Source organism: Larimichthys crocea, chromosome XX (genome assembly GCF_000972845.2).
Source record: "Larimichthys crocea isolate SSNF chromosome XX, L_crocea_2.0, whole genome shotgun sequence".
NCBI classification, from domain to species: Eukaryota; Metazoa; Chordata; class Actinopteri; family Sciaenidae; genus Larimichthys; species Larimichthys crocea.
Window position 1 is genome coordinate 4,865,076 of NC_040030.1, and position 16,627 is coordinate 4,881,702.

The 16,627-nt window shown below is 44.0% G+C and overlaps 1 protein-coding gene across 5 annotated transcripts in view; it reads left to right on the forward strand.

Moving 5' to 3' along the window:
• The window catches only part of usp6nl (USP6 N-terminal like), a 66,500-nt gene that overhangs the window by 33,730 nt on the left and 16,143 nt on the right, over positions 1–16,627 (forward strand). For 4 of the 5 annotated variants that reach the window (XM_027272176.1, XM_027272177.1, XM_019260326.2 and 1 more), the window contains 3 exons: positions 10,487–10,560; positions 14,066–14,145; positions 15,911–15,950. In XM_027272176.1, the coding sequence (XP_027127977.1) occupies positions 10,487–10,560; positions 14,066–14,145; positions 15,911–15,950 (194 nt within the window). Of the gene's footprint in view, positions 1–4,485; positions 4,644–10,486; positions 10,561–14,065; positions 14,146–15,910; positions 15,951–16,627 lie in introns of those variants that run through there. The other variant, XM_019260328.2, reaches the window with a different exon arrangement.

The following is a 16,627-nucleotide window of genomic DNA, read 5'->3' on the forward strand; positions in this document are numbered from 1 at the left end:
GTCCATCAGCCCTGCAGAGGAATTCACCTTGGCTTCTTCCTTCAGCTCGGATCAATGCAGGCAGATTTAGAGATGGCCTCCGACTGATACAACACACACACACAGAGGCATATATAAATTCACACACTCACTGCGGTGCTGTGCAGGTTTGAAGATGCTGTGCTGAGGTGTGATGACCTGAGTGCGATGTTGTTGAGAATGAAGGGTGGAGATGAGAATGAGTAATACGGCGGCGTGAAAGACAAAGAGGAAGATGCTGACACGTCAGGAATCAAACCGAGGATTGTTATTATCAGCAGCAGTGATGAATTTATCTTGTTAACAGCACTGTAAAAACAAAGGAAAACGGTCACATGACTGTCAAACAAAAGCCATAACATTAAAGCTTAATATCAAGATTCAAATAAATGTAAAAAAAAACTGTAAATCTGGTAGAGAATTTCTGTTATTTTACGTTGTTTCTGATTTATTACGATCAAAGACCTTCAATAAAGTGACAATAATAGAGAAACACTGTTGTTTTACAATTGTGTGCACCAGATATTTAATCATTTTTGTCATTTTACATACATTTGTGTGTAACTTAAGAACGTAGAAAAAACACATTTGTATAATATTTCTGTATGAAGCTGAGAAATAGCTATAATTGGTCGTTATTGGCATAATACCTGATAAATAATGTCCGTAATTTTACAGAGTTTGGTATGCAAGTTTAAAAAACAGAGACCAACCGTACTCTGAAGTCTGTCGTCTCGTTACCTTCGACATTGTGGCTGTTTTATGTTCCACGGCGATGCCTATGGGAGTCGTTCCCAACCCTTTTCCTCGTCAGCTCTTTAAATGAAGCAATCAAGTCTGCAAACGGTTTCCATTATCGATTCATCTGCTGATTATCTTCTTGAATAACTGATTGTTTGCAATGGCCACTACACTTTGTTTCTTGAGCACAGCAAATTGCAAAAGATGGAAGTTGACGTCCATGTAACACAACGTATTAAAGTAATCGAGAAGAAGCCAAGTGTTCCAGAACGTCCAGAAAAACATTTTTTATCCTGTTATTTGTCTCGTGACTCATCAGATTTATCTAGACTTCCAGCTTGACGATGTCTCTTCAATGACATGGAGGTTTAAGGTGGTTTTAGGGGCCCCTGTGGTCACTATAATCTCACAGTTGGTGGATTTTCATTATAGGTCTTTAGGCTCATCAGCAGAAGGTTGGTGGTTCAAATCCGTAGAAAACATACGAGAAGACCTTTTGGTTCGTACCTGCAGTGGCGACCATAGAAAACAAGTCACGGTACGGACGTGAAGGATTTTTAGGAAACGTGCATCATCCTTTTGTTAGTTAAAGAAACATCCGACAGCTTATTGACTCGTGGCTCCGCTCCACCAGCCTGCAGGAGCCCCGAGGCCTTGACCTCGGCCCCTTATTTAAAGCTCAGTTCACGCCACAGTTGAATTACCTCGGGACCTCATTACGGTTTAGGAAATCTCCCGGCGTGTCTGTGTTTTGTGCGAGTCATCCATAGAGGACAGACAAAGCCAGAGTTTCACAACGATCTGGGGATTACAGCCGGAACACAGCGGGGGGCATGATGAGCCTCCAGAAAGTATCGAAGCATTCAGTAATAATTTCAGCTGCAGCTTCTATAAAACTCCAACCTGAAGGGAAAGGAAGTAGCACAGAAACAAAGCAAGAAATCCACCTCGCCCTCTAAAGTGAAACACTGCAGACTTCTCGTGGTCAGCACCGGCAGCTCGGTATCTCACTGCATTATTCAGCAGCCCTGATGCTTCTCCCTCTGCCTCCTGTGGCCTCGTAACGCATATTCAAATCCTGCGCCAGCAGCTTTTAAACAAAAACACCTTTTTCGTGTTTTGCGTGCCGACTCGTGAACCAACTGTCGACATTACGTGTGTGTGTTTTGAGCTCTAAGGTAAAAGCCTCATGCCGGGTCGGGTGTGGGTTGACGAGGGACCGGCCGGCAGACAGTCCAGGCCCGGCGGGTGTTGGTCTGGAGCATCTGAGCCTGGTTTTATATTTTTCACTCTCTTGTGTCGGATTTCGCAGAACGTATTGATCCCCGCTCGCTGCTCCACACCTCGTCTTGTTAAATTATGTATCAAACGACTGTAGCTGCTCAAACATTATTACTGAGTTTAGGCTGCTGCATTAACTGACGAGAAGAGAAGGACTGAAGCTCCAGGAAAAACTGGTGATTTAATCTTAGTTATTGTTGGTGAATAACCTCGATTCATATTAGAGACGCCTTCATAAACTTACGGACATCAGGTAGGCAAGTGTTTGGGCACATTCTGGATTAAGTACTTTGTTGTTTGAGAAACCTGCTGAATCCTGATAAATCTGAATTCTTCGTTAGATTCATCGAGTAGTTTTGAGTCTTCTTGGGTTATTTCTCTTTTGGGTGATCGTACCTGGAGCCCAAAGTTACATCGTGAGAGACTCCGTTCACCTGAGTACGAGTCAGCGTAGCATCAAGAGGATTTAACAGACGTTAGTTTATGAGCTGAGCTGACTTCTCTCTCTGCTGTGTTTCAGTCAGGTCTGTTTTCCCGGTGCCACCCGCCTCGACTTGTCCCGTCTTGTTAATGACAAAGCGGCCGTGACGTGACGGTTGTCAGGGCGATCAAACTTGTTCTCTCTGGACTGAAGTCACCGTTTGCACATTGTTCTCGCCCTAAAACTTTGAATCATCTGAACGTTCAGGTGTCGTTTTATTTTGACATTTATTCATACTGTAGCAGGAAAAAAAAACGAGGAAATGACTTCAAACCGCAGCCAGAGAGGAAGTTTGACTTTTGAGGAACAGCAACTTTTTTTTTTGTTTTTCACTTTCTGTCGGAGCTGAACCGTCGTCCACCAGCAGAGAGACTGATGTGATGTTGCGTCTCTCCTGAGATGAATCGATGTACCTGAATCTTTGAACGACACCGCTGCGTCTAATTATCTTCCAGCCCGCCGACACACACTTTGATATTGATTTAATATTTGCCTTGTGGGAACGTGTATGCTCGTCTCTCTTCTAATATTACATCCGTCTCTGTCCTTGGTTTGTTTCTTGGGAGACGTTTTCGCCGCCTAAAGAAGATTTAGGTTTGACGAACACACACAAAGGACTAATCAGCTCTGAGTTCATCAGTTTCTATCCAAACGAGTTTATCACAACTTGATGTTTGACTCATCTTCCGCCGTGTAGTTATCCGTCCTCTGCGTTTCGCCCTTCAGCTTTCGTTTGTTTAATTTATTCACAGAAACATTCAGGTCAGAGGTGTGTTTTTTTGTTTTCCATGCCCGCCCACTCACCAAGCAGAGATACAGAACTGAAGACAGGAAACAGACCGGAGAGTAAAAGTTAATGTCAGAATAAGTTTAAATCTTTACAAGTGGAACATCTTGCTGCTCGACTTCTAAATTCATCCGACGTTTTATTGGATTGATTTGATTCTTCTTTCGGTATCTGACGCTCTGAATCTTCTTCTTCCTGACACAGAGCTGAAGTTAAAAACACAGTTTTCAACCTTTGTATGAAACTAAAGTGAAATAAAACCTTTGAGCGCTTTGATTGACAGGTGTGTGTCGTTCAGGCCGCCTCAGGTTCACGTCTTTGCTTATTTTCGGATTAGCCGGCTTCACTCTAGAAACCGTCACGGACACTTCGTCCATACCCAGGAAGCTTTCAAACAGTTTGACAGTGACGTAAACACGACTCATATTCAGGATTGTTCTGCTGAATGTGAACTCTTTCTGTCAAGTTTCTCGTTCATCTCAGGGAGTGTTTGATGCTGAATCAGAGTCACTAATATAGACGAACTTCCAGAAAGTGGAGATGACATCTGAAACCAGTAAACCTCCTCCTCTTCCTCTTCCTCCTCCTCCTCCTCGCTCCGACTCCGGAGCATTCAGAAGTGATAACAGCACTTAAGTCCCATCCGCCGACTCTGTCCCCTCGCAAACACAGATACTTCCTGTACCGATGGAGCCGGCAGATAGAGCCCCGAGATGACGAGCCCTCGCCTTCGCCCTCGCCCTCCCTCTCGTCTCTGATACGCCACATCACAAAGACCCTTCATGGTCACGTCCACTTCATAATGAAGTTTTAATGGAAACTGTTCATCATCTAACTGTCACTGTCGAGTTTTCCCAACTACACATCTGTCACTTGAAACATCGGACAGTTTAATTGGTTACATAAATAATCACATTTCTGCGGCTCGACCAAAGTTTACGAAACAAACTCTGATTTTTAATTTTGTGACATTTGGAAAAGTTTTCCCCTGAACACAGTCGAGCTCTCTGTGCCGCGTCGCTCTGCCTCTCTGAATAGAGCTTGTTGTTGTGTTGTTGTTGCGTTTGGGAGGAGAATGTTGTGAGTGGGACTGACTCGTCGTGAAGTCCGTCTGTCTGTGGTTACAGTCACAAACGGCGGCTTTGTGAACTCTCTGATCTCACTTCTCTTCTCGCCTCGGTGTGTGCGTGTCACTGTGTGTGTCAGTGCGTAGCCACGGCGATGGGATGAGGTAGTTCAGGTTGTCTCGTGGTTTGTTGGGCCCGGCTGAAGTGTGACCGATGCGGACTAAAGCTCTGACTCGCTCGGACGTTCCAGCGGATCGCTTGAAAAGAGGTAAAAGATGAAAAGACGCAGTTTGTTTGTTTCTCTTCATGTTTGGTCCCTGAATTGGGCCTGGAAAAGTCCTTGAATTGGATGTTTTGTCTGGTGTTAACTGGTTTATATGATTTAGATTTAAATGTAAATGCATTAAATGTTGGTACAATAGTTTGTCAACGTACATAGCTCCTAATATAAATAGTTACCATGAGTCCTTGAAATCCTTGAAAGAAATCAAGGCCTTGAAGGTTTTTGAAAACAGACATCAATAGGTCATTGAAAGTGTTTGAATTTCTTTTGATATTTTATTACTTTTTTTTAAAAAAAACTAGTGTTGAGTTAAATAATCTCCATGTCTCAAACTATAATTTGTTGGGTCCTTGAATTTGACAGAATTGGGCCTGGAAAAGTCATTGAAAAGTCTGTGAATTTGTGTGGTATGTGTTAACTGGTTCATATGATTATATGAGCAAATGAAAGAAAGAAAATCAAGCCTTGTAACCCTTGAAAGTTTGTAAACATAGACGTGGATCATTGAAAGCTCTTGTCGATCGATTGTTTGCTTTAATAAAAACTTCTACCTTGATCCGTGTCTCAAACAATGTTATTCTAGGTCCTTGAATTTGAGAAAAGTGGGCCTGGAAAGTCCTTAAAACATCCTTGAATTTGTTGTTTAAGAAGGTCTGATATGATTAGAGTTAAACAAGGCGAGAATCGGGCCTTGAAAGTCCTTGAATTTGTTGTTTAAGGAGAAATCCTGTGGGTGAATTAGATGTACGGTGATGTGTCGTCGCACAGACCGGTGTAACTCTTCACACATGATGTCACTGAGCAGTAAACTGTGATGACACTCCAAATATAACGATCTCATATTAGAACGCTAATGTTAGACGTGTGAAATGTTTACAGCTGGGCTCGGTCGCAGGTTTAAACACGTTGTTGTTGTTGTTGTTGAGGCCGAAGTCTCGGCTGGTCGTCGCTCGGTCGTCGTCGTGTCGCCTTCAGGTGCGGTCGAGTTCAGGTTGGAAACGCAGACGGGCGGAGACAGATGATTGTTTTGGGAGCGCGGGATAATAACACACGACGGTGTGTGTGCAGCTGCCTCATCAGCTGTTTGCTGCTGAAGTGGGTGACATCATTCGGCGGCATCACGTGTTGCTTCTCTTGATTTTTTTTTTTGGTGTATTTATGGAGGATTTAATTGTGCGTGTGTGGCCGTACAGCTGAAGCCTTCTCCCTCCACTCTTATTATTTTCTTTGCATGTGCATGAAAAATGGTTGCAGGGCAGCGAAGAGCTGTAACAAGCGTGGACTCCTTAACATGCAGAACAAAGAGGGCTCATTACAGCAGCCAGAGAGGTTTGCAGAGGAAGGCTGTGATTACGCCTGTCGTGTTGCTCATTGTCAGCGGCCGGTCGTTAACAGCGGCGATAATGAGGAACAAACACACAAGTACACTCTGCAGAGCTTCCTGTCACGTGACCCCCGCGCCGTGCTGCCAGCAGAATTAGATTTTCCTGTGAAGCGCCTCGTGGAGTTTAACCGGAGGCTTTGGTCAAAGCGAGAGTTAGCTGGTGTTTGATTCGGAAGGACGCCGCCGAGTTTGTTCGAGATTCAAGGACGGATCTCGGGAAAGCAGAAAAGAGTTAAAGAGGTTTTAAAGATGCTTTAAGGACGTGTGTGTAACCCCTGGAGATCATAGAAATAAGAGGGAATCTGGATTTATTAGGATTTACCTCGGCTCTGAACACTGAAATGTTTTTAAGAGTTTGTAGGTACTCGTGGCAGACTATAAAATCTTTGTCTAACTTTGAAACACCCTGAGCTGAGATGAATTCACCCTATCTCTCTAGCTCAGGGTGGCCTCAGCGTGTCATCGAGCCACCCTTTAAGGACCGCCCACAAAATGAAAACATTTGAACCTCTAACTCCACATTTCAGTGACATATCGTTTAAAGTCTTTTCACGTGTTTTCAGCAACTATTGTCCAACAGGTTTTATGTGTTTGGAAAGAAATCTCAGAGTTGCCTTTAAATGGACTTGAACCGATAGTCGGTGTCCGTCCTTCAATGTTGCATCACGGAACAGATGGAGTTTTGATGTGTTACATAACATCCTGTGAGATGACCAATAAGAAAGAGAAGCCAATAAATAATAAATGAAGTTTTTAAAGTTTGATTTGGTTTGTGTCCGACTGTTTGAGAGAGAGTGAGCGATAAAGATTTGGCAGAGGTAGTGAAGAGTGACAGAGTAGTGGTTTGAAATGAACGAATGAATAACTGGTAGTGCCTTTATAAACACTACATACCTGTGATCAACACTGTAAACTATTAACTTAAAAGAAGTACTACAGTAGTATTTATTCTCCGGTTACTCTCAGTTGCATGCTTGCGATAATTTCTTACACTGCTGACATCTGGCTGCAGTATTCGGGGGTGAAAACGCCTCGTAGTTTTTGGGATATATCATAGATTTTATTTGTGAAGGGGGGATAATGTAGACAGAACTGCGTACACAGTTTTATCCTCATTATCAGTGGTGATATTGGCGATCCATTGCGCCCATTGGTGTGTAAACCTGCAGGCTGCACGCTCTCTGCTTTAAAATATGAAAACCATCTCGAGCTCTATAATTTCTATTAGTTTTTCCATTCGTGACTTCAATTAAACAGCATAACACACACTCATTAGGCGATACTTGAACATGATGTTCAACAGCATCCACGTCACCTGTTTGAGCGGTAAACCCCGTCAGAGGAAGTTGCACCTAACTTCCTGTATTGTTGACTTATCACGATGAGTTGTCATGCAGCGGCGCTTCTTCCCACGTGACCTGAATGCAGCAGGAGATGAAGGGCAGGGGGGGGGGCGTGGTAACGTCCAGCTGTGACTGGCAGGGACATTTTAATCACAGCAGGACGGGGACAGTTAGTCTCACCGCTGGGGACTGACTGGCAGCTCCGAAGGTCAGCTCGGTGGTGGTGGTGACGGAGGGTTTCCAGCCTTGTGATGAAGGTTAAACATTAGGGAGAGCTGAGATCCAGTTTAGATTATTACTGTAGTTTCATTGGTTAATCCATGTCTGTCCAGACGGTTTCATCTACTCCAAGTTTACTGCTTGGTAACAAGTTAGAGTCACAAGAAAGTTGTGTTTTACTAGGCTGTGATGCCAACCTCATGGTAGGGGTTCATCCTCTGGATACCATGAATGAACAAGACGCCGATACCGGCACTGCTAGGATGGGTAAAAACGTGAAGAATTGATTTAATTTCAACAACAAACAAAGAACGGATGTGAGGCAAAGTCTACTACTAGTTAACATTTGATTCCCCTGAAATTTACCGGAAAGTTTTCCCTTTATGTAGAAATTAATCTCCACTTCTGTTAACCTCGAGTCCTCTTTGGGTTCACGTGATGTTAAACACATTTCAACTCTGCTAAGATAAAACATCCTGTAAACTTTAAGTCTGCTATAAACTCCTGAACTCTCTACAAGTCCTGCGAGAGCTCCTCGGGCCACAAACAAAAACACACACACACATAACGCAATCTCCGTTACGGATGCCAGTGTGATCCTCGAAGCTTGAAAAAGGGGGTCTAATTGCATTTAGCCTAAGTCAGGCCGCTGTGGAATACTAATATGGCTGTAAGGGGCTGAGCGTTAAGGCAAAGATTCCTCTCGCTCTCGCTATGGGAACCACGGGGCCTCCTGGGGTGGAACTCCCAGCAGAAAAAGGCTTTACTGTATTTGTTTGTTTGCCCCCCAGACGGCTCGCCTTGTTGCGTACGGACCCCCCTCCGTGTGTGCTCTCGGCAGCCCACAGCGACATGCCTTTCACTGACACAACACCATCCTGTCATAAAAATGCCAGCCGGCTCAATAAGGAGTGTGTTTGTCTCGGAGCGTTTTGGAATTTCTCCTCCCGTCAAACCCCCCGGAGACCCGGAGAGGAAGTCGGAGAATGACTGGAGTCGAATGCTTCCTGTGAAAAGGCTGAAAAAAAAGTGTTACATAACGGCGGGGATTCAAATCATGAGAGAGGCCGAGACGAGACGACGTTAAAGTCTTTAAATCGAGACATCCGTCCTGATTTTTGTTAGTTTTTGTTGTTGTCTTGAAGTAGGAACACGTCTTGCCAGCGTGGAATAAGTTTCAGTTAGCGGTCGGTTGGTTCATCACTTTGTTCCAGTCGTGATGTTCCCCTGAGGATGAACTGTGGCAACTTAAGTCATTATTTCTCGATCACGAGCTGAGTTTTCTTATTTGTCCGGGATCCCGAGCTGTTCCCAGGCTCGACGGGCTGTATAGTCCCTCCAGCAGGTTCTGGGTCTCCTCCCAGTTGGTTGTACCTCCAAAGGAAGGCACCTGATCAGATGTTGAACCACCTTCAGCCGGCTTCTTTCGACGTGCAGCAGCTCTGCTCCGAGCTCCCTCCTTAACTTCAGATCATTTCGTCCCCTTGTATCCGCGATCTAATTTTTTTTGGTCCCTACCCAAAGCTCAGCACCATCGACTGGGAGCTTTGTCTTCCTGTAGATTCTCGTTTGACACATTAAACCGCAATTTGTGTCTGGAAGCGTTCCATAAAGGGATAATTGTGGTTTATCACAACCTGTTTTTGTAGGTCTTTTTTGCTGTATTAGTATCGATTGTTCACATCAGAGTAATCACAGAAACACTACAGTGAAGTCTAACGGTGCAGAAACAGAAACTAATTTGACTGTTTTACACTTTTTAACATGCACAGAGGGAAACTAAAAACATGTTTTGTGTTGCGCCGTAATAAATGTTTCATCTCTGATCCACGAAACCAAGCGAGAGTTCATTTTTAAGGCGGCAGTGGAGTTAAAAACACGTAAGTTAGATCAGTTTATCATCTGTTTTTCCCAAAGACGTTAAAAAAAATCATAAAAATCTGACAGATGGAGCCTGAAATGTTACATAAAAAGTGTTAAAACGAGGCGGGACGTCAACAAACGTGTTTGTTACGACGTTGTAGTGTCTCCTCTCGGCGCTCGTAGGTATGATTCATTACCACGCACACGATATTCAGCATTAACACAACATGACCCCTCTTAATGGAGTGTGTGCCAGCTTTGTTAACACACATCTGATGTTTGGAGCCTCGTGTGGTTGGCTGAATCAGAAGTGTGTGTGTGTGTGTGTGTGTGTGTGTGTGTGTGTGTGTGTGTGTGTGTGTGTGTTGGCTCTGGTACACTGAGGGGAGAGCGTAACACAGAGCGTGTCTGTGATGACAGAATAATCTGACGTGAAGCAGCGACAAGTTTTAACACATCAGGATGATTTTTAGCAGAAAAGTTCAGATTTTCTGACAAAGTTTTTATTGAAATAAAATGAATTCGGACTTTGTCCACAAGACGACGAGCAAACAGCTTTAAAACGTGTTTCTGAGCTCGATCAGAAACACATTAGAGCTGTAGACACTCAGTTTCAGCGTCGACCTGCTCGTCAAACGTCCACTCTTACTTTCCTTTTTCTGTCCGGCTGTAGGTGGTAAGAGGTCGGCACCCGGAGATAAATCCACATTTTAAAAGTAAAAAAAAATAATAAACTCACGTGACTAAAGACTGATGGAAAAACACGATTTTTATTGAAGCTCAAAGCTTTTTTTATCACACGCCGCTCGTTTGTTGTCCCTCCTGTGAACGTTTTTAGTTTAATGAGTTGATTAAAATGAAAATCACTTCAGCACGACGTGCAGCTCACCTGTAATTTAAGTGGAACCAAAATAATCAACAAAAATACTGAATCTGTGCCACACACACACACACACAAACACACCTCGCTGTTCTCTTATTCATGTTTTTTTTCTCGCCTCCCTCTGTTTGCTCTGCAGCGTCTGATACCGAGCATGATGCGGCGGTGAAACTTGACCAGGAGCGGGCTGAGATCGTCGCCAAATATGACAAGGTACGTGGAGAAGAGCGAGAGCCGGAGACGAAGCTCCAAACAACAGTTTGTTTGTTCTTCTTGTGGTGATCCACGGTTAAATTACAGAGACGCCACCAAACGTCTGTAAATCACCGTTAAACGCAACAACAAGAGCAGCAATCTGACACTCTGTACTTAAAGTTTAAATGTCAGTTCTGACTCTGTTCTGCAGGTAAAGTTACATTTTTTGAGTTTTCCGAAGCAGCATAGATCGATAGAAACGTGGACGGAGCGAGGTTGAATGATAAATATAGAGTAAACTTAGACTGATGTTGATTCTTTTAGGTGGTTTTTAATTCATGTGGTTAAAGTACGTGTTGTATTTTATAGTCTTTGTATTAGCACAAGTCTATTTTAGCCACATAAACAAGAGAAAATCTCAAAGTTTACGATATATTTAGAGAGTGTTCATCACAGGACGGGAAACCGGAGTGTTTAAATCGATCAGACTTCATTTCACCTCGCAGGTACAGGTGTTTGCCACCTGTGACGACACCCACCTGTCAATCAAAGCGTCCACGCTCTTAATCCTGCATAACTTTAAGCTGACGGAGACGGACTCACTTCTGGAGACGTTGCTCGCAGCCTCAGCAGCAGACTCAGTGTCCCGGTTACTCTCGGTCGTGTAAAGACTTTTTTTGTGATCTGAGTTGCGTCTTAAAGGATAACGACGAGAGATGAAAGCATCGCTTTGAGAACTTCGCTGACATTTTTCATCGTAACAGGTTACTGCGACGGATTTATCGACTTCTTCTTCTTCTTTACCTTTCTGTCCTCTGTTCTCTCTCTCAGACTTTGATACTCTCCTCTCTACATAATCCGTCCTCACACACTCTCTCTTTTCATTGTGGGTTTTCTATTTCGTTGTGTCCACGACGGTGAATTAACTAGAACCAGTTTTTTTTTTTCTCTCGAAGGCCTGGAGTCAGACGGTGACGCAGGTGGGCGTCTGGCTGTTCATTTCACACCTGTTAATCGCTTCACACACACACACACACACACACACACACACACACACTCACATATACACACACTCACATCGACACACCTTCCCCAAGGGCGCCGGAGTCGTGGCTGACCTCGTAATCTAGAAGCCAATCAAAACATGATTCTCTGCCCTCGAGGAACGTGGGAACGTGGCCGGCATGAAGCCTGGAGCTCGATCAGAGGTCGATGCTGAGAGACGTCAGACGAACCGCGGAGCTGAAGATGATGACGATGATGATGATCCACTTTTCTGATCAGCTGATTCATCGTTTTGTCAATAAAACGTCTGTAACATTTTTGTTTTGACGCACCGTGGCACGAGCTCGATGCCCGTCAGCTCTTTACTGCTGCCTAATTAGACGGCGCTTCACGCCTCATCGTCCTGAACAATTAGCCGTTACAGACGCAGGGCGCCGCCGCCGCTGTTTTGTTTATTCCGTAAATCAAATTATGAGCTGATCGTTGAGCAAACGTTCGAGATCGTGACTCTGCATTCACGAATCACATGACAAACATGATGTAGAGCAGATAACATGAACATGATGATTTCATTTTCTTATTATTCAGACTTTGTTAACTCAGATTTGTTCATTTTTCTGCTTCATGTTCTCATAAATATGTGAAACAGTTTCCCCCTTTTTGGCTGTTTTCACGATCAAAAGTTTTGGCGTTTTATTTTGAAAATCCACCGGATTCTCTCTGCTGTTTTCTGTGTCTGACTTCCCGTCAGCTCGAGCTGCTTCTGAACCGAAACATCGACTAGAAGAGCTGCGATCGGCTTCAGTGGCTGCAGCGAACACGTCGCATCGTGCCCGGTGGAGTTCAGCGCGTGCAACTCGAGTAGAACCTTCAGAACTTTATACAGAAACCGGACATAGACGACTAAAAACATGGATGTGAAGCAGGCTTCACCTGATGTTACCTGAGCTCTTTGAACACGCCACAGAAGCGATCAATAAACCTCGAACCCGTCTGCTGCTCGACCTTCCTGTCGCTCTCAACACGTCCTAAAAATACTCAGACATCAGGCCTGTCTGTGGTTTCACAGGTCGCTCTGACGTCCAGATGTTCAGATGTAATATTTCTACATTCATCTCCTTCCTCCACACACTGGTGAACACTGCATCATCATCGCTGACACCTTCATCATCTCTCTCGCTGCTTAAAATCAATTTCAAGGTAAAATTAAAGCCGGACTCTGACTGCAGATCGACTGCAGCGCTCGCTCACGTGAGCTTTGTTTTATTCCAGAGCCACCGCTCAGGATTTCGACAGTTTATTAACAGATTCATAACAATAGATCAGCGAGCCCCGACCTTCTGACCGCCTCACACGAAGCAGTACATGGACCTCTTTGAGAAGATTTGAACTTCAGACGTCGTGGTCTAGTTTCTACAATCAGCTTCAGTGGAAACTCTTTTTTTTTTCATTTCTGCGAAAACAATAAATAATTTGAACATCCTGCAAACGAAACGCCGGCTGATGAGAAACGACGAGCTGTGACCGCATGTGGCCGCCCTGATAACCGACTCCATTAAACTCCTCCCAGCCCCGACGGCGGCGACGACATTGATTTAGCTCTGATTGTGTCTCATTCTGCTTGGCCACACACACACACACACACACACACACACAGCCGCCTCCATCATCTCCTCTCTCCATGGTCTCTTCGCTCTTAATGAGGCAGCTTGATTATGCAGCCTGCTGGACTAAATTAAAAAGACTAATTTACAAAGCGAGCGTGTTGGGCTGGTCTGACTGATACCGGCGGGCTGTGAAATAGAGGTGTCATTCAGGAAGCAGCCACATGAACACAGCACACACACACACAGCAGAGAAACTATAGAGAGACTTTACTGTACAGGCGTTTACGTAAACGTACAGATACTTCAGGATATTTGAAGTATCTGTACGTTATATTTGGAGGGTTTTCGTCACCGTACCTCGTCGTTTTCCCTTACAGAATACGGAAGTTTCTGATCTTTCTCTGCCTTCAATTGAATTTGAACTGCAGTTCCTCAAACGTCCACTTGAGGCTGGCTCCAGAAGTGAGTCAGTCTCCATAAGTCCCCATGTCCAAATGTCCAACTTCACAGCAGAAATAAACATGTTTACAGCCTGGTACAAAAAACAGTTTTGGTCTCTGTAGCTAATTTCCCCGTTCATGACAACTGTACTGAGGGTGAATTTATATACAGCTCACCTGTTCACATTATATTAAGGCTTAAAGTTATGCAGGATTAAGAGCGTGGACGCTTTGGTTGACAGGTGGGTGCTGTTACAGGTGTCTTGTTTGAGGAACCAGGCGTCATTCAGCTCGCCTTGAAATTACGATGGCGATGGACAAAGCCACTTTGGTTTTTATAGACTCTCTAAAATCGACCAACTTCAGAGTTGTTGTTGTTGTTGTTTATTTGATATTTACGGGTCGTTTCTCAAAGTGCACATATGTTTGCAGTCCTCATAGTGTCTCCGTCTGTCTTCTTCTTGTTTCCAGGGAAAAGAGGCCACCGTGGAGCCGTGGGAGGACACCAACTTCCACCTGTACAAAGTCATCGACCGCTTTGGCTTCCTCCAGTAAGAAAAACATCCAACCTGTATAATTATTCTTATAGCCTCCACAGAGTTTGAACTGCAGCACCACGATGAAGGGACGCGAGAGAGAAAATGAGAGGCTGCTGAAGGCAGAGAGTGTGTCTGTGGGTTCGCCCGGGCCGGTCGGGAAGCCGCGAGGCTCTTAAACAGCGCCGTGCTGCAGCAGCGTTATATATATATATAGGCTGGCACACGGAGGCAGGAAACAGCCTGGTTAGCCACAATCACAGGGCATCAGTGTTAGCACAGAGTGGTACAATCCAGACCATAGGCGGTGTGAGATGGAGGCAGAGATTGTAAGATCGTGGGAGGAGGAGCAGGAAAAAACAAACAGCTGGGATATGTGATTGTTGAAGACAGGGACAGAAGTAGCCCGAGGTGAAGGTCAGCGACTAGGCTGAAGAAGGAGAACATGAAGCCCAGGAATGATGCTGTAGACTGACGGCAGACATCCCGTGATCTCCAAGAACAGACGTGAAGTTAAAGAGTTTATTCAAGTGTGTCGGCCACAGAATGGTGGTCATGTACATGTTGATCTATTTATATAAAATCAGGATGTTTCCTCTGACAGAACTTCATTTATTTCCTGGAAGGAAACCTGATTCCAAAACAGTTGGCACACTTTGTAAAACGTAAATAAAACCAGGATGCAGTGAATCCGCAAATCCTTTTCAACCAATACTCCAGCACAAAGACGAGTAGTCTTTGCATGGACGGAGTTTTGCATGATCGGGTATGAAAGGTTCGTCCTCAAAAGATTCAGGCGTTCATATCAAGGATGAGTCAAAGTCCAGCAGTTTGTCAACACAGTTTGAATTCATTTCTGGATTTCACCGTCTACAATCCAGAATATACATCGAAGATTCAGGGAGTCACGTAAGGGACAAAGACCGACATTGACCGTGTCCATGATCTTCGACCCAACATTATCGTATGAAGCCGACAAACCGTCGTCGGTAAACACAGTTCATCTCTGCGTCTACAAATGAAGTTCAGACCATGCAAAGAGAAAAGACCAATACCAACAACACCCAGAAACACCAGCGACTTCTCTGAACTCGTCTGAGACGAACTGACAGAAAGTGGAAAGGTTTCGTGGCGTGACGAGATTTCAGGTCCTAAATTTGTTTTAGTGTATCAACTTTTTTGGAATCAAAGTTTTAAACCCAACTGAATATTTAATCGGATTTAAAAGCCACACATGGGAATATTTTTTTGTTTTTCATGTTGCTTTTTCTTGCAATGATCCTAAAATACTAAAAGATCTTTCACGTTGGAACGATCAAAGATGGAAATCGACGTCTCTGCTGTGAGTTTTTTCAGTTTGATTTTAGGTCGTGTTGATGCGTCAAAGCCAAGAAGTTAGTGAAGATTTTCGGTTTGTGGGTTGTTTACCGTTTGTTCTGCTAAATGTCGACGAGCACTGAGTGAACTCAGAACAGTCACAGATTTTGTCTCAAAAGAAAATAAAAAACAAAAACCCAGCAGAGACTCTGAAAGTCAGATAAGCGGAGCTGAAATTGAGGAATGTCTAATCTGTTATTTCCCGTTTGTGTGACCGCTGACATGTTTGATGTTCCTGTCAGGGAGAGTGAGGCGAGCGCTGACCCTGGATATCACTCAGCTGTTTCATCGGGGTTGACTAAACTATGATTCTTCCACTGCATGTATGACGGCAAGGCCAAAAATAAACTGGAGGTTAAGAGATCAGTCATCTTCATTCTTCTGTTTCTTCTTCTCTCCTCAGTGAGAATGAACTTCCATCCTACGACTCGGTGGAGGAGAAGGTGAGGTCATTACTTTTCTTGAACGTCTGTATTCTTTGAGGTTTCTGGCCTTTTTCCATGAACTGAGCTTCCCTTTTTGGCACATTTCCTGTTCGCATTTCTCCTGTGATGATTTAATCAATCAGCCTGCGAACAGAATTAAAAATAGACGGCCTCGACAGAAGGACGTATTGTGATCTGTAACACGACTCTGATGTTTAAAGAAGACCTCCAGAGCCTCAACGTTCCTCAACGGGTTAAATCCATGGATCTATCACCGGCACATCATATTGATATACACTGTGTGGACACTTTACAACAGATCTGCCAAAAATAAACTATTACGGAGGTCGATGATAAAGTTCAACACCACTACAACCTCAGTAATTCAGTTAATTAAAATTAAAACTGAACATTATCTTTGTCATGGCCAAGCTGTTGCATTGGACTGCGTTAGATTTTACAGGTGTACCTAATAAAGTGGCCATTGAGTGTACAGTGTGATATATATAGTAGATTTTCTGGAAAACCAATTTTTTGGGGGTGGATTTTTGCCTTTAACTAGTCGACTAGTTTACTCATCACATGGTACAAACAAACATAAAAGCCTTCAAAGTTCGTACATCTGTTTCACAAACTCTACAGTAACGTTATCTTATCGCCTTTATGAAAGTTTATTGAAGCGTATTTTTAAATCG